Genomic DNA, 18,990 nt, shown 5'->3' with positions numbered 1-18,990 from the left:
TTAAGAATAATTATGACAGGAATGTAGCTTACATGTACAATTTTTTTTTTTTTTTGCCAACTTGAAGATACAAATGACAAGATTCACTTTAGAATACGACACAGATCATTAGGCAGTAATAGAACTTGGGAGATTGAAACATCTCTCCCTGCCCCCTTTTTTGGGACTTTTAAACATCTTAAGATCAGCAATGACAAAATATCAATGAATTACTCCATTGGTCTGAAGCTCTCCAATTCCAAATAACCAAATGCCAAATGTTTTCTCTGATATAAGGAGGCTGATTCATAGTGGGATAGGGAGAGGGAGCATGGGAGGAATAGACTAACTCTAGATAGAGCAGAGGGGTTGGAGGGAAAGGGAGGGGGCACGAGGTTAGAAATGATGGTGGAATGTGATGGACATTATTATCCGAACTACATGTATGAAGACATGAATTGGTGTGAATATACTTTGTACACAACCAGAGATATGAAAAATTGTGCTCTATATGTGTAATAAGAATTGTAATGCATTCTGCTGACATATATAAATTTAAAAAAAGAAACTAAAAAAAAGACAAACTTTCAAATTCATCACTTACAAAGCTTACTGACTGTACATCATACTTTTAATTAATTATTTCACATTGTTTCATAGAATAATAAACTTCAATTTCATAATGTTCCCACAAGTTATATATGTGGCTAAAATCTGGTCTAAAAGTTTTGACTGTTTCTTCAGAAATGTAAATGAAACTTAACTAAATGTTTTGAAACATTTTATGAAATGTTAGTTTCACTAAAATATCTCTATGTGAATTGATAAGTTTAAGTATGAATAAGTGAAATTTCAATCTAAGTGGCTTCTTAGCTAGTTCAGATAGTCAAACATAAGATACAACAGCAGGACACACCCTATGGGCAACAATGGACTATAAATACTCTTTAAATAAGTCCTACATTACAAGTTTCCTCTACAAGAGAAAAACATTTCTTTTTTCCCCTTCCACCTCTACCCACTCTTGGGCAAATATTTATTATGGACAATGCAAGGAAATATCATTGAGTGCCTCCATCACACTGGGCACATACCACAATAGCAATGCAGATCAGGATGTTAGCTTAAATCTAACGTGACAGTTGAGAGACAGCAGCTTAGAAGAAAATGCTGCATATTTTAATTGCTTCTCCATGGCACTGTACAATGTCCATCATAGAGAAGAGCAATACTTTTTTGTTTTAAATTTGTGTATCATTTTTCTTTGTAGGTAGGGAAACTGTGAGTTGGTATTAGCAATGTGCACAAACATATACTTCACTAGGCAAAAAAAACAAAAAACAAAAAACAACCAGTTCAACAATAATATGATGCTAAAACATTCTAAACTAAACCCAACCTCTCACTTAATGTTAGAATGAAAAATATAAACTCCTCTGGTCTCACGATTGTGTTTGTTAAGCCAGTAGCACAAAACTTAATTGGGTGTCAAAATCCCTAGAATGTAATTTAAATCACTGCTGACTTCTGATTTTAGTATTTCTACATGTAAGAAAAAGCTCAAAAATGGCTTTAAATACTACCCAGTTTATTGTATGAAAAGACCAAAATAAAAACTCCAGAGGTATTCAAGGAAGTAGTAAAAACATTTTTAAAAATCAGACATATCAATATGCAGCCACACTATTCAGAAGACTTAATTCACTTCAGCAAAATAAAAAGAATGATTCTGTCAGAAGTACCACTACTACTTCAAAGTCAGGTTTCAGTTAGATGCTTCAGAATGATTAACTTATACTTTTCTCTAATTCCCAAAGTATTACCCATGACTTCTTCTTTATACCACTTCTAAATCATTTGCTTTTACTTCTCATCTGCAATTTTCTAATATGTCATGCTGTGCAGGGTTCCATAATATTCCATGGTGTCAAATATGAACATAATAAGGGAAAAAAAGTTTTAAAAATGACCCAAATGGAAACTCTAGAGGTAAAAAATATAATATCTGAAATAAAAATAAGATGAAAGAAGTTAGCACAAGACAAAGAATAGAATAATCAATATATGCAAGACCATAGAAATAAAAACTATAAAAATCAAACAGAGAATTAGACTAAAAGAAATTAAACAATGATTCAGTGATCTAGGAAAGTATCACATAGTTAACATAAACAAAATTCAATTCAAAAGGAATGAAAGGGAGTGACAGAAAAATATTTAAAGATATAACTGGATGAACATTGTCACATTTGGTAAAACTACAAACCCACAGATCTAATAATCCCACAAACCTCAAGCAGAAGAAAATCACACCATGGTTTCATTGATTTTTCTCTATTGTTTTCATGTGTTCTGATTTTTATTATTTCCCATTTCCCTTCTTTTGTTTTAATTGGCTTTATTTTTTTCCAGTTTATCTATGTAGAAGCTGAAGCCATTGGTTCCAGACCTTGCTCTGTTACAGCCATAGGCATTCAGCCCTATCAATTTCCTGTGAGTATTCATTTAGGGCCATCCCACAATTTTTTCTGTTTTTCTTTACAATCTTTATTTTGCAATTATTATAAAGTGACAAGAAGTTGTAAAATGCTACAGTGATACTCTGGGTACATCCTTTAATTGCAAAACTAGGAAATTGTCATTGATACAATTCAGGCACCTTATTCAGAAATAAGCAATAGATTTACAAGCAAATTCAATTTATTCATATGGGGGTGTATTCTGTTTTATCACAGGTATAAATTTGTGTAACCACCACTACAATCAAGGTACAAAACAGGGCTATTCTTGGTGGTGCACACCTATAATCCCAGCGACTTGGGAGGCTAAGGCAGGAGGATCGCAAGTTCCAGACTAACCTCAGTAACTTAGCAGTACTGTAAGAAACTTAACAACACCCTTCCTCAAAATAAAAAATACAAAGGGCTGGGGATATGGCTCAGTGGTTAAGCACCCCTGGGTTTAATCCCTGGTACCAAAAGTAAAAACAGACACAAAACTGATCCATTACCACAAAGTTCTACCTTGTACTAATCTTCTATCAGCAAGAAGATTCCACCCCCTCTGCCATCTTGCACCTATCTGGTCACCACTAATCTGTTATCCATCTCCACAGTTTTGTCATTTGAGAACGATAGATACATGGATCTGAACTATGCAAATTTCCTAGATTGGCTTTTTTATTTGGCATAATTTCCTTGAGAGTTATCAAACTTGTTGCATGCATTAATAACCAGATGGACTTTTAAAAACACATAATAGTCTAAGATATGAATACATTCTGGTTTCAATATTACTGAGTTTATAATAATTCTTAATCTCCCTTGTGATTTCTTCTGTGAACCACAAATTCACCTGGGATCACACACCCATGGATTATTTTAGAAAGAAATAATTTCAACATCTGACACCCAAGCTCCCACCAAGCCATTTAATGTCAGAAACTTAAAAATATTGCTGTGAACCAGAAGTTGTGGTGCACACCTCCTAGCAGCTCGGAGGCTGAGGCAGGAGGATCACAAGTTCAAAGGCAGCCTCAGCAACTTACTGAGGCCCTGTCTCTAAATAAAATATAAGAAAGGGCTTGGTATGTGGCTCAGTGGTTGAGCGCCTCTGAGTTTAATCCCTGGTACCAAAAATAAATAAATAAATATGCTGTGGGTAAATTACCTGAAAGAAAAGGAGAAAATATTATTTTTCCTCTAAATAAAGGTTTCCCAAATTGACTCAGTAAGCCCTGCTTTTAATTTACAATTTGGAAGGTTGAAAGCCAACTAAAGATAAAGTTATTATCTACTTTGGGATCATATTCAAAACTGATTGATATTTACTGGTATGTTCTGAGGCGTAGCTTTGTTTTTTTCAAAGGAACACACTGTAATAAAATGCTTTTGTTAGAAAAGGTAAGCACATTATATAATTTTTATTCTGAATGGAAAATATAGTGTTAACACAATCACTGATCTCCTTTGCTGTAATCTTTTTATAAACTTTTATAAAAATTCCCCAGATTTTTATGTCCAAGGAAAAATACATTTTGGATTATAATTTTTTGTCTATAAACTTCACTGAGATAAATAGCCAGTTTAGATTACCACCTGTGCATTTAGTTTCCATAAATAAATTAACAAATCTACTGCATTGAGCCATACAAAATTGCTGATATTAGACTTTTTTTTTAAATGGCATTATATGGTTCAACAGAACAATTAAAGAAGTCCTCTCTATTGTGACTTCTGCATAGACCATTCTAATACAACCTCATCTATGATACACCAAAATTTCTCAAGACACATCAGTATTTCTCAATCTTGAAAATTTTATTTAGTTAAAATAAGGATCAAGTGCTACTACAGCTAAAAGCACAGCATTTGGAGTCTTTTATTTACTTTATCTTATAGGTAGGCAAGAAGTCTATAGTGTTTGGGGCGGTTTCCCTTTCCTTCCCCACCAGCTCCCCGTTTGCCACATATCCAGAACTGTTTATCAACTGGTAGTGTATTTATTATGATTACAGGCTGGAAGGGGAGTAGAGATTCCTTGCTAAACATCCTCTCTCTTCTCCCTGAGAAGACAGTCTCTTTCCTATTTCCATTTACATCATTCTTTGTCTACTATAATTATAATTTCCGGAGTTTGTAAAAGTTTGCTTCACTTGATCCACACTCTAAATACAGCAAAAGAAAATGTTTGTAACATTTGCGAAGTCTGTATTAGAGTTCTAGAATTTTCTATAGAGTTTTATTTGAAAATAGTTTTAAAAAGATATTTATCAAGGTTATCAAGTTGGGAAATAACAGGTAATTTGCTTTTATTTATTTTTGTGGTGCTGGGAATTAAACCCAGGGTTTTGCCTGTGCTACTCAAGTACTCTGCCACTGAGCTGCATTCTAAGCCCACCAGAGGTTTTCAATATGGATACATAAAACATCAACAAAAGCCCTGGCTTTTGTTATGTTACACTTGTGTTTTAAGAGGTACCATTTAAAATGGCTTCAATGAGAGGACTTGGAAAGAAAACTGAAGAGTAATAGTCTTTTAAAGAATGAGGCTCTAGGGCTGGGGTTGTGGCTCAAGTGGTAGAGTGCACACCTAGCACATGTGAGGCACTGGGTTCGATCCTCAGCACCACATAAAAATAAAGATATTTTATCCACCTAAAAATAAAAAATAAATCAAATTATAAGAATGAGGCTCTAACTTCCAGATGAGCAGGTAAAGGCACTGCCTCTAAAGTGGCACCAGTATTGCTTCTATTGTATTTTTATTCCTCTTACCCAAATGTCCACATTTTTGCACACGTAATAGTTTCAGCCATGTAATATTCTGGCATATCCATGATTGCTGGGAGCCATTAGCCAAGTAGGTATGACAATTTCCTTGCCAGCGTACCCCATGTTGCTGACATGTTGCAGCGACATTGAATGTAGGTGACCTTGCTCAAGGACCAAGGCAGATTAGGGTGTTCCCGGTTTTAAGATAATCGTGTTTAGGGTGTTCCCAGTTTAGGTTCCAGGTTTAAGGTTTAAGATTATTCCTCCTGGGAATAGGGCGTATCCTGCTGCCTGAGTTCCCCTTGAGTTCTCACGGGATTCAGACAGTATATTTGGGAGATAGAAGCCCAGTGGAGGTGGATTTGGGCAGAGAACGTGGATTTCCCCAGAACGTGTTTGTAGACGGCTGGTGTGAGTTCGGGAATAAAGAGTTGCTGTTTGAATCTACAAGCTGTGTGGTGGCTCGTGATTGTGTGCCCAGCCAGACTGCGGCATTTGTGCCCAGCCAGACTGCGGCACATGATGTTCAATAAAATACCTTATATAGCCAGGCATGGTGGTGCACACTTTAATTCCAGTGGCTTGGGAGGGTGAGACCAGAGGATCTCGAATTCAAAGCTAGCCTCATCAAAAAGCAAGGCACTAAGCAACTCATTGTGAGACCTTGTCTCTAAATAAATACAAAATAGGGTTGGGGATGTGGCTCAGTGGTCAAGTGCCCCTGAATTCAATCTCTAGTAACCCCCGCCACCCTCAAAAAATACCTTATATATAAAAGAAAAAAAAACCTCTCTTAAAAATCCATGCTAGTTCTGTACCTCTCATCTCAATATAAAAAAGCAAAATAGTAATTATTGCAGAATCATCCATCTCTTAGATATTATTAAGTATATATTTCACAAGATCAAATATATTGATTATAATATTTTATGATATTACAACATGATCAGAATTACAGAATAGTTAGTACATTATTAATAAAAAATTTCCAAAGAAATTTTGTGAATTTTATTAAAGTCCCAGAAGCCTATTATTTGAAAATAAGTACTTCTGAGATAAGAAACAAAGGCATGTCATGATGTTTGAATGTACATATTGTTTCACACAGTTTTTAAAAGGACTTTACCATCATTTCATTGATCAATATTAAAACCTCTGTAAGATAAGAACAAGTATTATAACTGATATTTTACATGTAGCAAGTTATTATGATGTGGTTAGAAATAAAACTCAGGCCTTTTCATCCTTATAATAATGCTAATCCATCTGGAATTCCAAAGACTAATATATAATGTATTATATTCCGTATTTTAATTAGAAACCACAGAATCAATGGTGACTACTTTCTTTCAAATTGTCTCTAACGAATTCCATTCCAACTCCTTAACAGCTTGAACGTCTGTCTATCTTCTGTAATATAATCTTAATTAAAGCTCTCATCTTGTGCCAGGATCACCTAGCCTCCACTCCCTTCCTATGAATCTTCAGCTGTGATGCTGCCAGAAGAGTAAGCTTTTGGAAACAGGATGCAGGGGCACTGGGGGTGTAGCTCAGGAGTGAAACACAAGCACAAGGCCCTGGGTTCAATCCCCAAGACCACTAAGGAAAATTAGCATAAATAAATAAAATCTAATTCTGTAAGTGTCACTCCTATATTTGAAAACTGATGGCTGGCTACTGTTCAGAATGGTAGTTTTTAAACTATGCACTTGGGGACTTTTGTTAAATTGGACAAAGGTGTCTATGGTGGCTAAAAATCAAGAAATACCAACCAGTTTACTTACTGGAACAAAAAAAAAATTAAAGAGATACAGCTACGTTTTAAAAAATGTCTTCTTACGTATTTCAGATTTCTTATAGTTTGTCTACTAAACAGACCTAACAGGTATCCAAATAATAAAATAAAAAGCAATGTTAACTCTGAAAGAATCAACTATGCTTATTTTTGCCCCTTTTGAGGTAGTGGAAAATATGCTCATGATTCTTTTTTATACAATATATAGGTCACGTTTTTTCCAGTTCATAGGATACTTAAACATATGCATAAAAAACTAGAAACTAACAACTTCTACATATGCTGTTTCTTGAACAAATCTGAAAACCACATTTTACCCCTGTGAAACCTTTGGCAGTTTACGCACTGTTCTTGTAGTTGAACGTATAACCTTTCACTGATGCACACACATACCATTGCATTTTACTCATTTACTAAATGTCTCTGGAATTACGTAGTGAGGTGACTAAGGACAGAAGCGCATGCAATTCACCCTTAAATCACAAATGCCTGACATATAGTATGCACTTGATGAATACTTGTTAGAAAAAGCACTGAGTTTATGTGAGAAAGACTGCCAATTATTTATTACAGGTGTAGAGTTTCATAACTGTAGAACAAAGTGTATAAAATTATTTTCTGATTCCAGCATAATATGTGACATATTATAAAAATGAAATAATATAGTTCTAAAACTATTTAAATTCATACTTTATAATACACTAGGCAAGACAGTAAGTTGGATACAGCAAAACTCAATTAAAAACATGTCAATGTCAATTTTTAGGGAGTTTCTTAAAAACATGCAGTCCTTAGAGCCATCAAGTTAAATTAGGATTCAGTCCATCCTACAAAACTGAATTATAATTGTAAAGCATTTTAAATTCTATCAACAATAACTGGATAATAAGTATTAAATTGTCTTTTCATGCCTCCTATATTAAAAAAAAAAAGGTATGTACCTAGCCTAGTGAACCCTATTCAGTCTCTACACACATGAGAACTTAAACATGAAAGCAAACAAACAAAAATCTAGTTCATTGGTAGAGTGCTTGACAAGCACATGCAAGGGTTCAATCCTCAGCACTTCAAAACTGAAACTAACCTAATGACGTTGAAATCATTACTTTATTATTGCAAGTCAAAATTCTACAGAAAGAAAAGCTTGCTGACATAGTTCGCATGGTGAAAAGTACTTAATTTTTGTCTTTTTAGAAGTGTATTCCAAGCTTTAGGTTTTTGTTTTTATTTATTTTTTAAAAGTTTGGAGCCTACCAGACATCACCTATCAATTATAATTAGTGGGCAGGGAATACAACAGCCAGAGACACACTTCATGGGTGCTAAGGTTTATGGATTACAACTGCCATTAAATATCATACTTGCTTCAGTCTGATTATAAGTCCTAAGGCCTATGGGCCAGAGGTAATATGCATGTATGTTTTAAAAGTCAGTATTTTAAGACAAACTATGAAAAGATCAAATATAAGGAAAAAAAAAAAAAAAAAAGAACCAACCAGAACTACTTACAGCCAGCAAGTAGGAACTGATAATACTGTACTGCATCTGCAGCAAGGAGCAGAGGGTGGTTTGCATTAAATGGTGGTTGCAATTCATTCCACTGAGGCGTTCTAAAGAAACAGTGAAGAATATTAATATTTAAACTTAATAAATGGAATGTAAATCACCATGACTGTCATCATTATAGACACTGACAGAAATTCACACTATCTTTGTAATCATTAAAATGAAGTTGTAATCATTAAAACAAAGGTGCTAAAACCTGAAATACAAGTCCATCTGATTAGAAAAAATAAAAAGATGGCAATGTGTCATACAGTGATATGGAGCCAACACTGTCTAACAGAAGAAGGCTCTCCAATAGCAGACACATAACATTCAGAATGTAGAACAGAGAGGGAATGTGGAATTCAAAGCCACAACTAAAGGGTTCTAATTTTATGTAGTTTTTGACCAGAGTAGGACCTTCTCTATTCTTAGAATATGTGTATATTTTAAAATGAAATGAGTCACGTAAAATGGTTAAAAAAAAAAAAAAAACACAGCTGTGTAAATGGATGACTTCTTCTAGATCTAATTAGGATCTGAAATCCAAAATAGGCCACTATTTCAACAATGATGCTGCAGTAATTTTAATCAGATCTGCCCAATTCTAAATAAGCTTGATAAATCAGATATTGATCAAATCAATCCAGCACAGTAAAGTAGTAGTAAAGAATGCTGGAGCCGCCAAAAATCAATATAAGAATATTTTAAAATGTCAAAAAGGAGAGGGGTCATTTTCATATCAATTTTTGTCTGTTTCCTTCCATATATGTCAGGAGCAATCTCTTCTCTCCTGGACAATGCACTATATTGAGCAGCTTTTATTCCAGGTTTCATTTCTCCCTCTTTGTGACTCTTTTAAGACTCTCATTATTATGCACTTTTGAGATGGACTCTGGTTCTTAATAAACATTCTACAGTGCTTAACCATTGTATCTTGGGGGATCCCTTTAAAGGAAACCTTCAAATCTATTTATATTACTTTTTATTCCCCTAATGGCTGCCTCAATGCTACTCATTATTTTCAGTGACCAGAGACAGTAAGTAAGGAAAATGTAAGTGAAGGTAACACAAAGATGCAAAGAGTTCACAAAAAGTTGTTCTCCAGGTTTGTACCTGAGACAATTAAAACATATGTCCACACAAAAATTTGTATATGATGTTCATAGCCCAATTATTAAAGAAAGCTCAAAAGTAGAAATGTTCATCAACACATGACTGGGTGAACAAAATGTGGTATATCCACATAATGGAATGTAACTTAGCTATAAAAGACTGAAGTTCTGACACATGGCAGTATATGGATGGATGCTGAAAACATGCCAAGTGAACAAACACAGACACAGAAGGTATTATATTGTATGGTTCCATCATTATTTAATGACCAGTATAGGAAAATCCACAGAAACATTAAGTAGATTGGTGCTTAAATAGAAATCCAGGGTTAGGGGAAACTGTAGAATGACTGCTACAGGGTTTCTTTATGTGGAGATAAAAACTGAATATAGGGATGATTGCACAACTCTGTGAAAAGTAATGTTTAGTAGTTGGATTTTATTGAATATAAATTAGGTCAAAGGAAAAAGGTCATGAACTATAATTTTGATAGGTGAAAGAAAGCAGGCAAGAGAATGCCTACTCTAATTAAAATAACAACAACAACAACAATAATAATAATATTAGAAAAGGGATCAGTAAAGTACAGCAAGTGGTTGTACTTCAGGAGAGGGAGGGGGAAGGGAAAAGGTCAAGGGGAATGAGATTGATCAAATTAAGTGTATTTACAAGTACAGCACAATGAATCCAACTCTCAAGGATAATTATAATGAACCAATTTTTAAAATAAAAATGCATATTACATGATTCCATTTGTATAAAATTCTAGTGACAAAGATGGGTGAAAAGAGAGATCCTAAATGGGCACAAACATCCTTCTGGAAATGATAAATATATCAAGATGATCCTGATGATAATTTCATAGCTGTATATGTATGTTGAACATTATTGAATGGTACATTTTTAATCTTTCATACCTCAGTAAACCTGTTTTTCAAAAGGAAGAAAGACAGGAGTTACTACCTAACCAGAGTCCAGCTGGCTCGAGGTGATGTCATCATTTCCAGTGGAGTGTCATCACTAATCTTGGGAGCAGTGCTGAGGGGTCGAGGCTCCATCATGTGCTCCACCAAGGTTCCATAGCAACTGATAATGTAGAGAGATTCAACTACGACTTGTTTGGACTGATCTACAAACAGACAAACAGAACCTGAATATGTGACGGTGGCACAAAAATCGCACAGCATAATCTGTAGAAGTTATTGATCGTACTGGTCTGCTCCTGAGGCTGCTGAGAGAAAATGAAAAAATAGGAATGTTGTTATATGGTGCCTGCTCCTTTCCTAAAGGCTGACTGGCATAAGCAGATGCTAGGGTGACACATGCCTATAATCCCAGGGACTTGGGAGGCTGAGGCAGGAGAATCCCAAGTTCAAAGCAAGCCTCAGCAACTTAGCAAGACCTTAAGCAACTTAAAAACACCCTGCCTCAAAATAAAATATAAAAAAGGATTGGAGATGTGGTTCAGTGGTTAAGCGGGTAAGCACCCCTGAGTTCAATCCCTGGTACCAGAAAAAAAAAAAAAAAGAGTAGATGCTAATGAGTGGGAAAAGCTCTGTGCTATCACAGAATTTCCAAATATCAAACAATTTATTTCAAGAATAATATGACTATGCTCAAAATTCAAATACACCTAAACAATGTAGTTCTATACTTTTTATATTTGTCTATCATGTAATTTGTTCCACATTAAGAAAAATGAGTGTCAGTTGGAGCAGGGAAGGAATCACTAAACAGAAATAATCTACACACTAGGATTTAGTTACATTGGATACAGCAACTGAACTGCATGAAAAGCTACCTTTATGCCTAAATGAGCCGAACCCCTCATCTACTTTTTCCTCAGAAAACTTAAATTTAAAACTCAAATTTCTAGATCAAAACAAATGAAAATTACATCAACTTCAATGGAGGTTCATCAGTTGAAACAAATGTACCAATCTGATGATGGGAGGGAGGCTGAGAATGGAGGAAGCCGTGTACATATGGGGTAGGATGTAAGAGAATTCTCTTTTTCTCAATTTTGCTGTGAATCTGGAATGACTAGAGAAAAATGAGATCTATTAAAAATGTGTGCCCATGCACACACATTCATCCTCCTCACTTAAACCCGTGCTTTCTCTCAACGGGATCACTGGTTCTCAAGTGAAGATCAGTCATGCATTGAGAAGTCAGGTGCTGAATATGGATCTAATCGAATGACTTTATAAGGAATACACATGTACTCACTGCCAAAACAGGTTTAATGCTTACTCTCAGGTTTTACAGTAAACCAAGGAGCATATAAAATCACTCATGAATGCTGGGTGGGTCATCTTATCTCTGTGTCAGACGAATCAATTACAGCTGATTTGAGAAAATGGCTAATGACCAGCCAGTGGGACATAAAGGAGTAGCAAGTTAAAAGGGTAATTAGAACAGAAGGGAAAAGCATTGGAAACTGAGCTCCACAGAAGTTTCTAACGAGTAACAAAAAGTCCTTTCGATAGCATCATTAAACCTAAGGAGGTAACAAAAAAATAAAGATGGGATAAGGAAATGGAAGGCTTGCATACTTCACGGTATCCTCTCTCACTTAGGTAAAGAACCTGCTGTGCCTGAGATCCTATTACTGAGGGAAGGGTCACTGAAAGGCGATAACGAGGGAAAGGGCTGATGTCTGACTGCCAGGATTAAGTGTAAAGGAGAGCCATTTTGCCAAGAACAATACAGTCTGTGGAACTCACCAGAAGTGCCTCAGTAACAACCCAGTTAGTGACCTAATTAAATAATACTAAAATAATATAGGGAAAATTGTTCCTTAACATTCATACTTAGTTTATGAATGTAGGAATTCTCTTCAATACAGACACAATAAGCAATCACATACTAAAACATTAATCATACAAACATTTTAGGTATTGATCCTGGAAATCAAATCAGGAATTAAAAACATAATAACTATATCAATTCAAAGGACCAATGGTCGCCACAAAAATTGACTCATTTTTCTCAGTGACAGGCTGGTTTGTCTGTTAAAAAACATGACAGAGTTGTTGCTGGTTTTATGTTTTTCTCCTAAAGTCAAGATTTAGCATTAGAAAGGTGATTTCAAACTCTGGTTCCATCACCTACTAATCTATGGTCTTTAGTTAAGCTATTTAAACTTTCTGATTTCAAATTCCTCATCTCTAAAATATGGACAAGCAAGGTTTTCTTCCACACTTTAGAGACAATGATGTAAAATCTGCTTGTAAAAATGTAAAAGTTATAATATGAATATGGAATTTACATCATTGTAATCACTTGTACACTGTCATCAATGAAACAAGACAAAAATCACACAGTGGAAAATTCATTCCATTTCATTCCATTTCATAGAATTTCATTCTTTGTGAGAGGGTAGATTTTATTCTTGACTAAGTTTGAGTAGTTGAAGAAAGACTACTAACTAAAAAAAAAAAATAACAAATTTTTCTTTTAGCAAAAGCTAAGACTATTTGGTACAAGATTATTCTAGGGGAACTACTACCAATTTTCCTTAAGAAGCAAAAATTGTAAATTGCAAATTTGAACTTCAGTAAAAAATACATACCTTTTTCTCTTTTAAGACCTGCATTATTTGCAAACCATGACCTGGATGTCCCAAAGATAGCAGCCACACAAAATTCTCCGCCCATCGATTTGCTGGGTGAAATTTGTGGAGGTGGTTTAACTTTGCTTAAAAAATAAAATGACATTAAAAAAAATTACCATGATGAAATGACTTGATCACTGCAGACAACAAAACATTTTCCTCTCAGTTCCACCCCCACGTGTTCAAATGCTATAATATGGACATGCATTTTGCCTTAATAATGTGAGACTATGTTTGGGAATAAAATTAAAACTAGTTCAAAGTCACAAAGTCTTGTCAAAAGAGAAAAATATATGACCAAAACCAAAATTCTAAATTTTGGTTTGGGGAATTTTAAAACAAAATTCTTATCCAGGTGCAGTGGAGTGCATTTGTAGTCTGAACTGCCAAGCAGGTGGAGGCAGAAAGAAAACCTGGGCCCAGGAGTTCCAGGCCAGCCTGGACAAAACAGTAAGGTCCAGTCTCCATAACAAAAGCAACAAAAATTTCATTTCGAAGTATGTGCTGGCAAAATCCAAGACAAGTTACTTAAATATCTCGCAATAACAAAATGGATTATCATTTCATTTTGATACATAAAACATGGGGTTAACAATATGGGTGAATGGCAACAGCATTATGAAAATGAAACAATACAGGATGAAACCCTGAAAGTGCTCTCAGCCACAGTGCTATGTCTAGTCAGATCCTGCAGAAGATCTAGTGATCTACGGCAATTGTATTCTTCCTATCTGTTGTTTCTTTTTCTTCATGGATTTGTGAAAATAATGTGTCTATTACTGGGTAAGGGGTGGCATTAAAGCAGAGTTCAATATTCGTAGCATTTGAAACATAAATCTGTTCTGCTTTTCCTATGTCTGAGGACACATTTAGTAACTGTTACTCCTTCAAAGGACTTCCATTATAAAAAACTTGCTTTCCTCTTTGTTTTTCACAAATAAGAGTTCACACCCTCAAATTCTAATATTTATCTTTCATCTTCTTTCAAATGCTATACTTCTGTTCTCTTTTAATTTATCAAGATCTTCCCCCAAAGTTCATTAGGAATTCTGTCAACCACCTTAGATAATTATTTTCTCCAACTCATAGACCAGAAAATAATCTCACTGGTTATTGGTGAACATCACAACTTTGATGGAATACAATGAACTCGAGTTCTGACGTTCCAGCCCTGCAGGTTAGTCCTCAATATAAAACCATAATGTTTCTGCCTTCTTTTGTTCACTTTACTTTATCCCTTTATCTTTTAATAAAGTATAGGCAGATGGAATGAGATTAGTTTCTAGAAGAAACCTGAATTTGAATCCCAATGCTGCCATTTATTAGCTAGGTTCTTCTGGTTAATTTATTTAACCTCTGAGAGCTAAAACTACCAATATGTAAAATATAAATAGTAATTCCTATCATACATAGTTATCTTAAGTATTATATTTATTCTTAAATCTAGTCCCTAGCTAGTAATACCACCTGGAAAGTTCTGAGACTTGCAGGCTAATACTGATCAGACCACATGCCAGACTCACTAAGCCAAAAACTTTACTCTTTTTTCTTTTCTTTTTTTTTTTTTTTTTTTTTTTTGGTGGTACTAAGGATTGAACCCGGGGTTACTCACCACTGAACTACACTCCCAGCCCTTTTATATTTTTCAATACAGTCTTGCTCAGTTGCCAAAACCTACTTTGAATTTGCAATCCCAAATTGTTGGGATTACAGGCATATGCCACTATACCCCGCTAAACCAAGAGCTTCGGGCAGAACCCAACAAACTATGTATTTAAACCCTCCAAAATATTCTGATGTATGTTCATGTTTGACATTCTATTTGATAAAGCATGTAAAATTCCCAGGCAGGTGCTTTCCCAATCATAGGACTCAAATACATTTCTCTTTTACTTAGCTCACAGACCTCACCTAATTTTCAAAGTCAGACTTTGCTTTGACAATCTCAGCTTCCCAATTTCTATGACACTTGAAATAGTCTCTCAGATATCTTAGTTCCTGCGCCTTCTGTTTGACATCTTCCCTCTATGGAAACAAAACCTCTGTATCAGATGCTACTATGATTGTTCCCACTGCTCTCCTCCTTTGAACCAAATCCTTGCACACTGCTGTATGTGAAAAAGAGTCTTCTTTCCATCATTAACACTGACTATACATTTCACACCACTCTCCAAAAGAATCGCACCCATGCATAAATAATCAAAACCAGTCATAATAAAACTTTCAGTTGGGGGGAATTATGACAGTTTAAACAGATATTTCTGTGAGAAAATGAATCTGGTTATACGATTTGCCTTCTTCTTAGTTGGATATGTCACAACTGCAATAAGCTACTTCCAGAAAAGAAGATGCCCCTATACCCTACACCTGAACAAGCATGTCCCTTCCCCTGGTATGTGGGTCATTGGCATCAGAATTCTTTCTGGTTATGGTGTTCTTTGCTGCATTACATTAGAATGTATGTTTTCCTTCAAAGCTTTTCTTTACATAACTGAACCACTATCATTGAGCTGAAAAGTTCCTGCAACTGGCATCTGTGAAGTACCATTGGTTATTTTTATCCTTACAGGTTGGAGAGGTTGGGAGGGGTGGGGAAGAGGAGAGAGGAAACCATTCTAGAATCTTTTGCAAGGTGTTTACAACTGTGTGACCAGGTGTTTTGTTTGTTTGTTTGTTTGTTTGTTTTACTAGAATCACCATCAGGGAATAATGATACTACGATGTGAAAATGAGCTTACAGGGACATATTTAAAGCTTTTTGCAAATTACTGGATGTGATTTTTGTTGTTGTTTCTAAATCATGAGGTGATGAGTATACCACTTAGTAAGAGAAAATATGGTTCCACTAAGGTATGCATATAAACAGATTAAAAATCGTTGTTACTAGGCTGGGTGGCCATTTTTCTAATATCATATAATGAGTAGAAAAATGATAGGACATAAATTTAGTCTTTTGGACAAAAAAATATATATATTCTCTGTGCTTATTAGCTGACGGTCTGATAAACCTATGTCCAAAGCTAAAATCTCTAGTACTTCTATAAGTAACACATGTTTCAGTTTGGGAACACAGAAGTGAAAAGAATCAATGCAGTGCCATTTTACAGAAGACCATTATCTCCTACAGGGAATATTTTATGGTAAAATTGTGTTTAGTTTATGAAAAGATTGTCATTTTTATTCCTAGATTTCATCATTTCTTCTTTTTTCTCTGATAGGACCTTCATCAATCTCATAGGTAAACATTTGCGTTTAATCAGGAATCAAGAGTTTACATCCCTCAAAATAGCCTGCCATCAGCCAGGTGTGGTACACGACTTAACCCCAGCAACTCAAGCAGCTGAGTCAGGAGGATTGCAAGTTTGAGGTCAGCCTCAGCAACACAGGGCTAGGGATGTAGCTCAGTGATGAAGTGCCTCTGGGTTCAACCCCTGGTATACACCCACCAAACATGACAAATTGCTACGTATAAAATGACATAGTGCTTTACACTGGGGATGGAGGGTACTGGGCAAACACATTCATATTGAGTTTTTTCTATCATCCATCTACATCTGGAACAATTTTGATATTTAAGCAAAACAGAATCATAAAAATATGTGCATATGGGCTTGCAGAGGAATAAAAAGGAGAAGCAATCTAATGAAAAGAATGCCATTAATAAAATATTTTCTGTGTAACAGACGCAAAGTTAGAAATTCTCTCTTTTGCTCAATTTGTCCTTTGTCCTACCATTCAAAGACTTTGTCCAGGAATGCTTGGTAGAAGCAGAATGGCTTTTCTACTAAAATGTGTCAGCTATACACTATACACGAACATTTACACAATGACCCAAAATATTTCTATCACAAAGTAAACTTTGTTGACCTTAAGATAAAACACTAAAAAGTGATACATATGCAAATAGAATAAGAAAGTACTAGCCTTGTAAATAGTGTAAATTTACAGATTGGTGACTCAATCCTTATAAGAAAGTGCCCTGATATTTATTAAACATTTTTTCAGTGTTTGCTCTAAATATCCCTCTTTGTCCTCCTAAATGGGACTTAACAAATCCCATCAAAGAATATTTGCAAGTTTAAAAAGACTAACTCTGGGTGTTTAAAGGCCCTCTTTTTATTAGTTGACCTTTCTTTATTCGTTTATTAAACTGACAGTATGATATCAAATAATATTTAATATTTAAATTTATATTGGTGCCTAAAAATTTAACTGGATCATGTGGACTCATCCTTTTCTTTTTTTCTGTTTTCCTTTTTTGAGAGGGTAGGAGTAGGGGTACTGGGATTGAACCCAGAGGCACTTTACCACTGCCACATCCCAGGTCCTTTTAATTTTTATTTTGAGACAGGGTCTCACTAAGTTGCTTAGGGCCTCACTAAATTGTTAAGGCTGAGCTTGAACTTATGATCCTCCTGCCTCAGCCTCCCAAGTTGCTGGGATTACAGGAGTGAGCCACTAAGCCCAGCCCAGTCTTTTTCAAATGATTATACATAAGAACAAAACATAACTGATAGTCCTGATGAACTCCTTTCTACAGATTACTCCTGCTCTTTTATTCCTTTTCATGTTTTACAAATAACCCCACATTCATTTTTTTTAATTTCGTTTAACTTTTGAAGCAAAACATAAAAGAAAAATGCAATGAATCCCACATTCACCATGTCAGAAAAAATAACGGTCATAGAACATTTCATTTACTAAGCCTAATACAAATGAATAAAATCAAAAGAATAAAAAACATATAAGCAAACCAAAATAAACAAACAAGGTACTAAATGAAAATTCAGGAGTTTAACTCTGTCATTTCTTTAAGACTTAACCATTGCAAATATCTTCACTGACGACAGAGGAAGTATAGGGATATTAACATCCCTAGGATTTCAACAATATTTAGAAAGCCTATTGAAGTTCTGCATCTTTCTCCCATTGGCTTCTACTGTATTATGATCTCCAGTCAGATTAACATATTAAATTTCTCTTGCCTGTCTTTTCTCCACACTCAACTGCAAACAAGAGGAGAAAAAAAGAAAAGGAAAAAAAAACCTCTAGTGGTATCTGCTTTAAAAACACAGAACCATGATTCCATCTGGATAAGTTTACTCTGCACCATAGGATAGGAAGTCCGTGGTGTACTGTGGACAGCGTGAAAAGCAGCAATGAAGCAGTGCCCTCTTCAGCAGGACACAGCATGAGAAGTACTAACATGAGATAGAAGCACCATTTCTTTCTTTTTCAATAACATAAACGAATCATCAATATTTGAGTTTAAATGGAAAACACAATACCAATTCAAGAACCATAAGTAGTATAATAACCTTCTGCTCCAGAAATAATTTTCTTTATATTCATCTCTAAGATTAAACTCTTAGAAGGAATTTAGAAATATTCTCTCAGTCTCAATTGTTTTTTTGTGGAATAAGACCCCTAAGAAAGGAAACTGGAAGCATTTTATTTTAAATAATGAAATATGTTAATCATCTACCTAAAATTATTCTTTTAATCACAATTTATTGTAAATTTAGCGGGTAAGAAGTCTATTCTCCATATAAATCTTAACTTTAAAAATGAAATTATAAAATTCTTAAATATTCTAAAGAAAACAAGAGTTCTTTACATGAACTATTTGTACTATAATCAAGTCTCATAGAAAATACTAATTAAAA

At 34.9% G+C, this 18,990-nt stretch overlaps 1 protein-coding gene across 9 annotated transcripts in view; it reads right to left on the bottom strand.

The window, feature by feature from the left end:
- Positions 1–18,990, bottom strand: part of Bcas3 (BCAS3 microtubule associated cell migration factor) — a 575,514-nt gene that overhangs the window by 290,461 nt on the left and 266,063 nt on the right. For all 9 annotated transcript variants that reach the window (XR_011705010.1, XR_011705011.1, XM_071603381.1 and 6 more), the window contains 3 exons: positions 13,283–13,407; positions 10,672–10,837; positions 8,557–8,657 (listed from right to left, as the gene is read on the bottom strand). Coding sequence is in view for 7 of the 9 variants with exons in the window: in XM_071603381.1 (XP_071459482.1) it covers positions 8,557–8,657; positions 10,672–10,837; positions 13,283–13,407 (392 nt within the window). In the remaining 2 variants the exon portion in view is untranslated. The remainder of the gene's footprint in view (positions 1–8,556; positions 8,658–10,671; positions 10,838–13,282; positions 13,408–18,990) is intronic.

Source organism: Marmota flaviventris, chromosome 17, assembly GCF_047511675.1.
Source record: "Marmota flaviventris isolate mMarFla1 chromosome 17, mMarFla1.hap1, whole genome shotgun sequence".
Classification (NCBI taxonomy): Eukaryota; Metazoa; Chordata; class Mammalia; order Rodentia; family Sciuridae; genus Marmota; species Marmota flaviventris.
The sequence above is the reverse complement of the archived record's forward strand: the minus strand, read 5'-3'. Positions and strand labels throughout refer to the sequence as shown.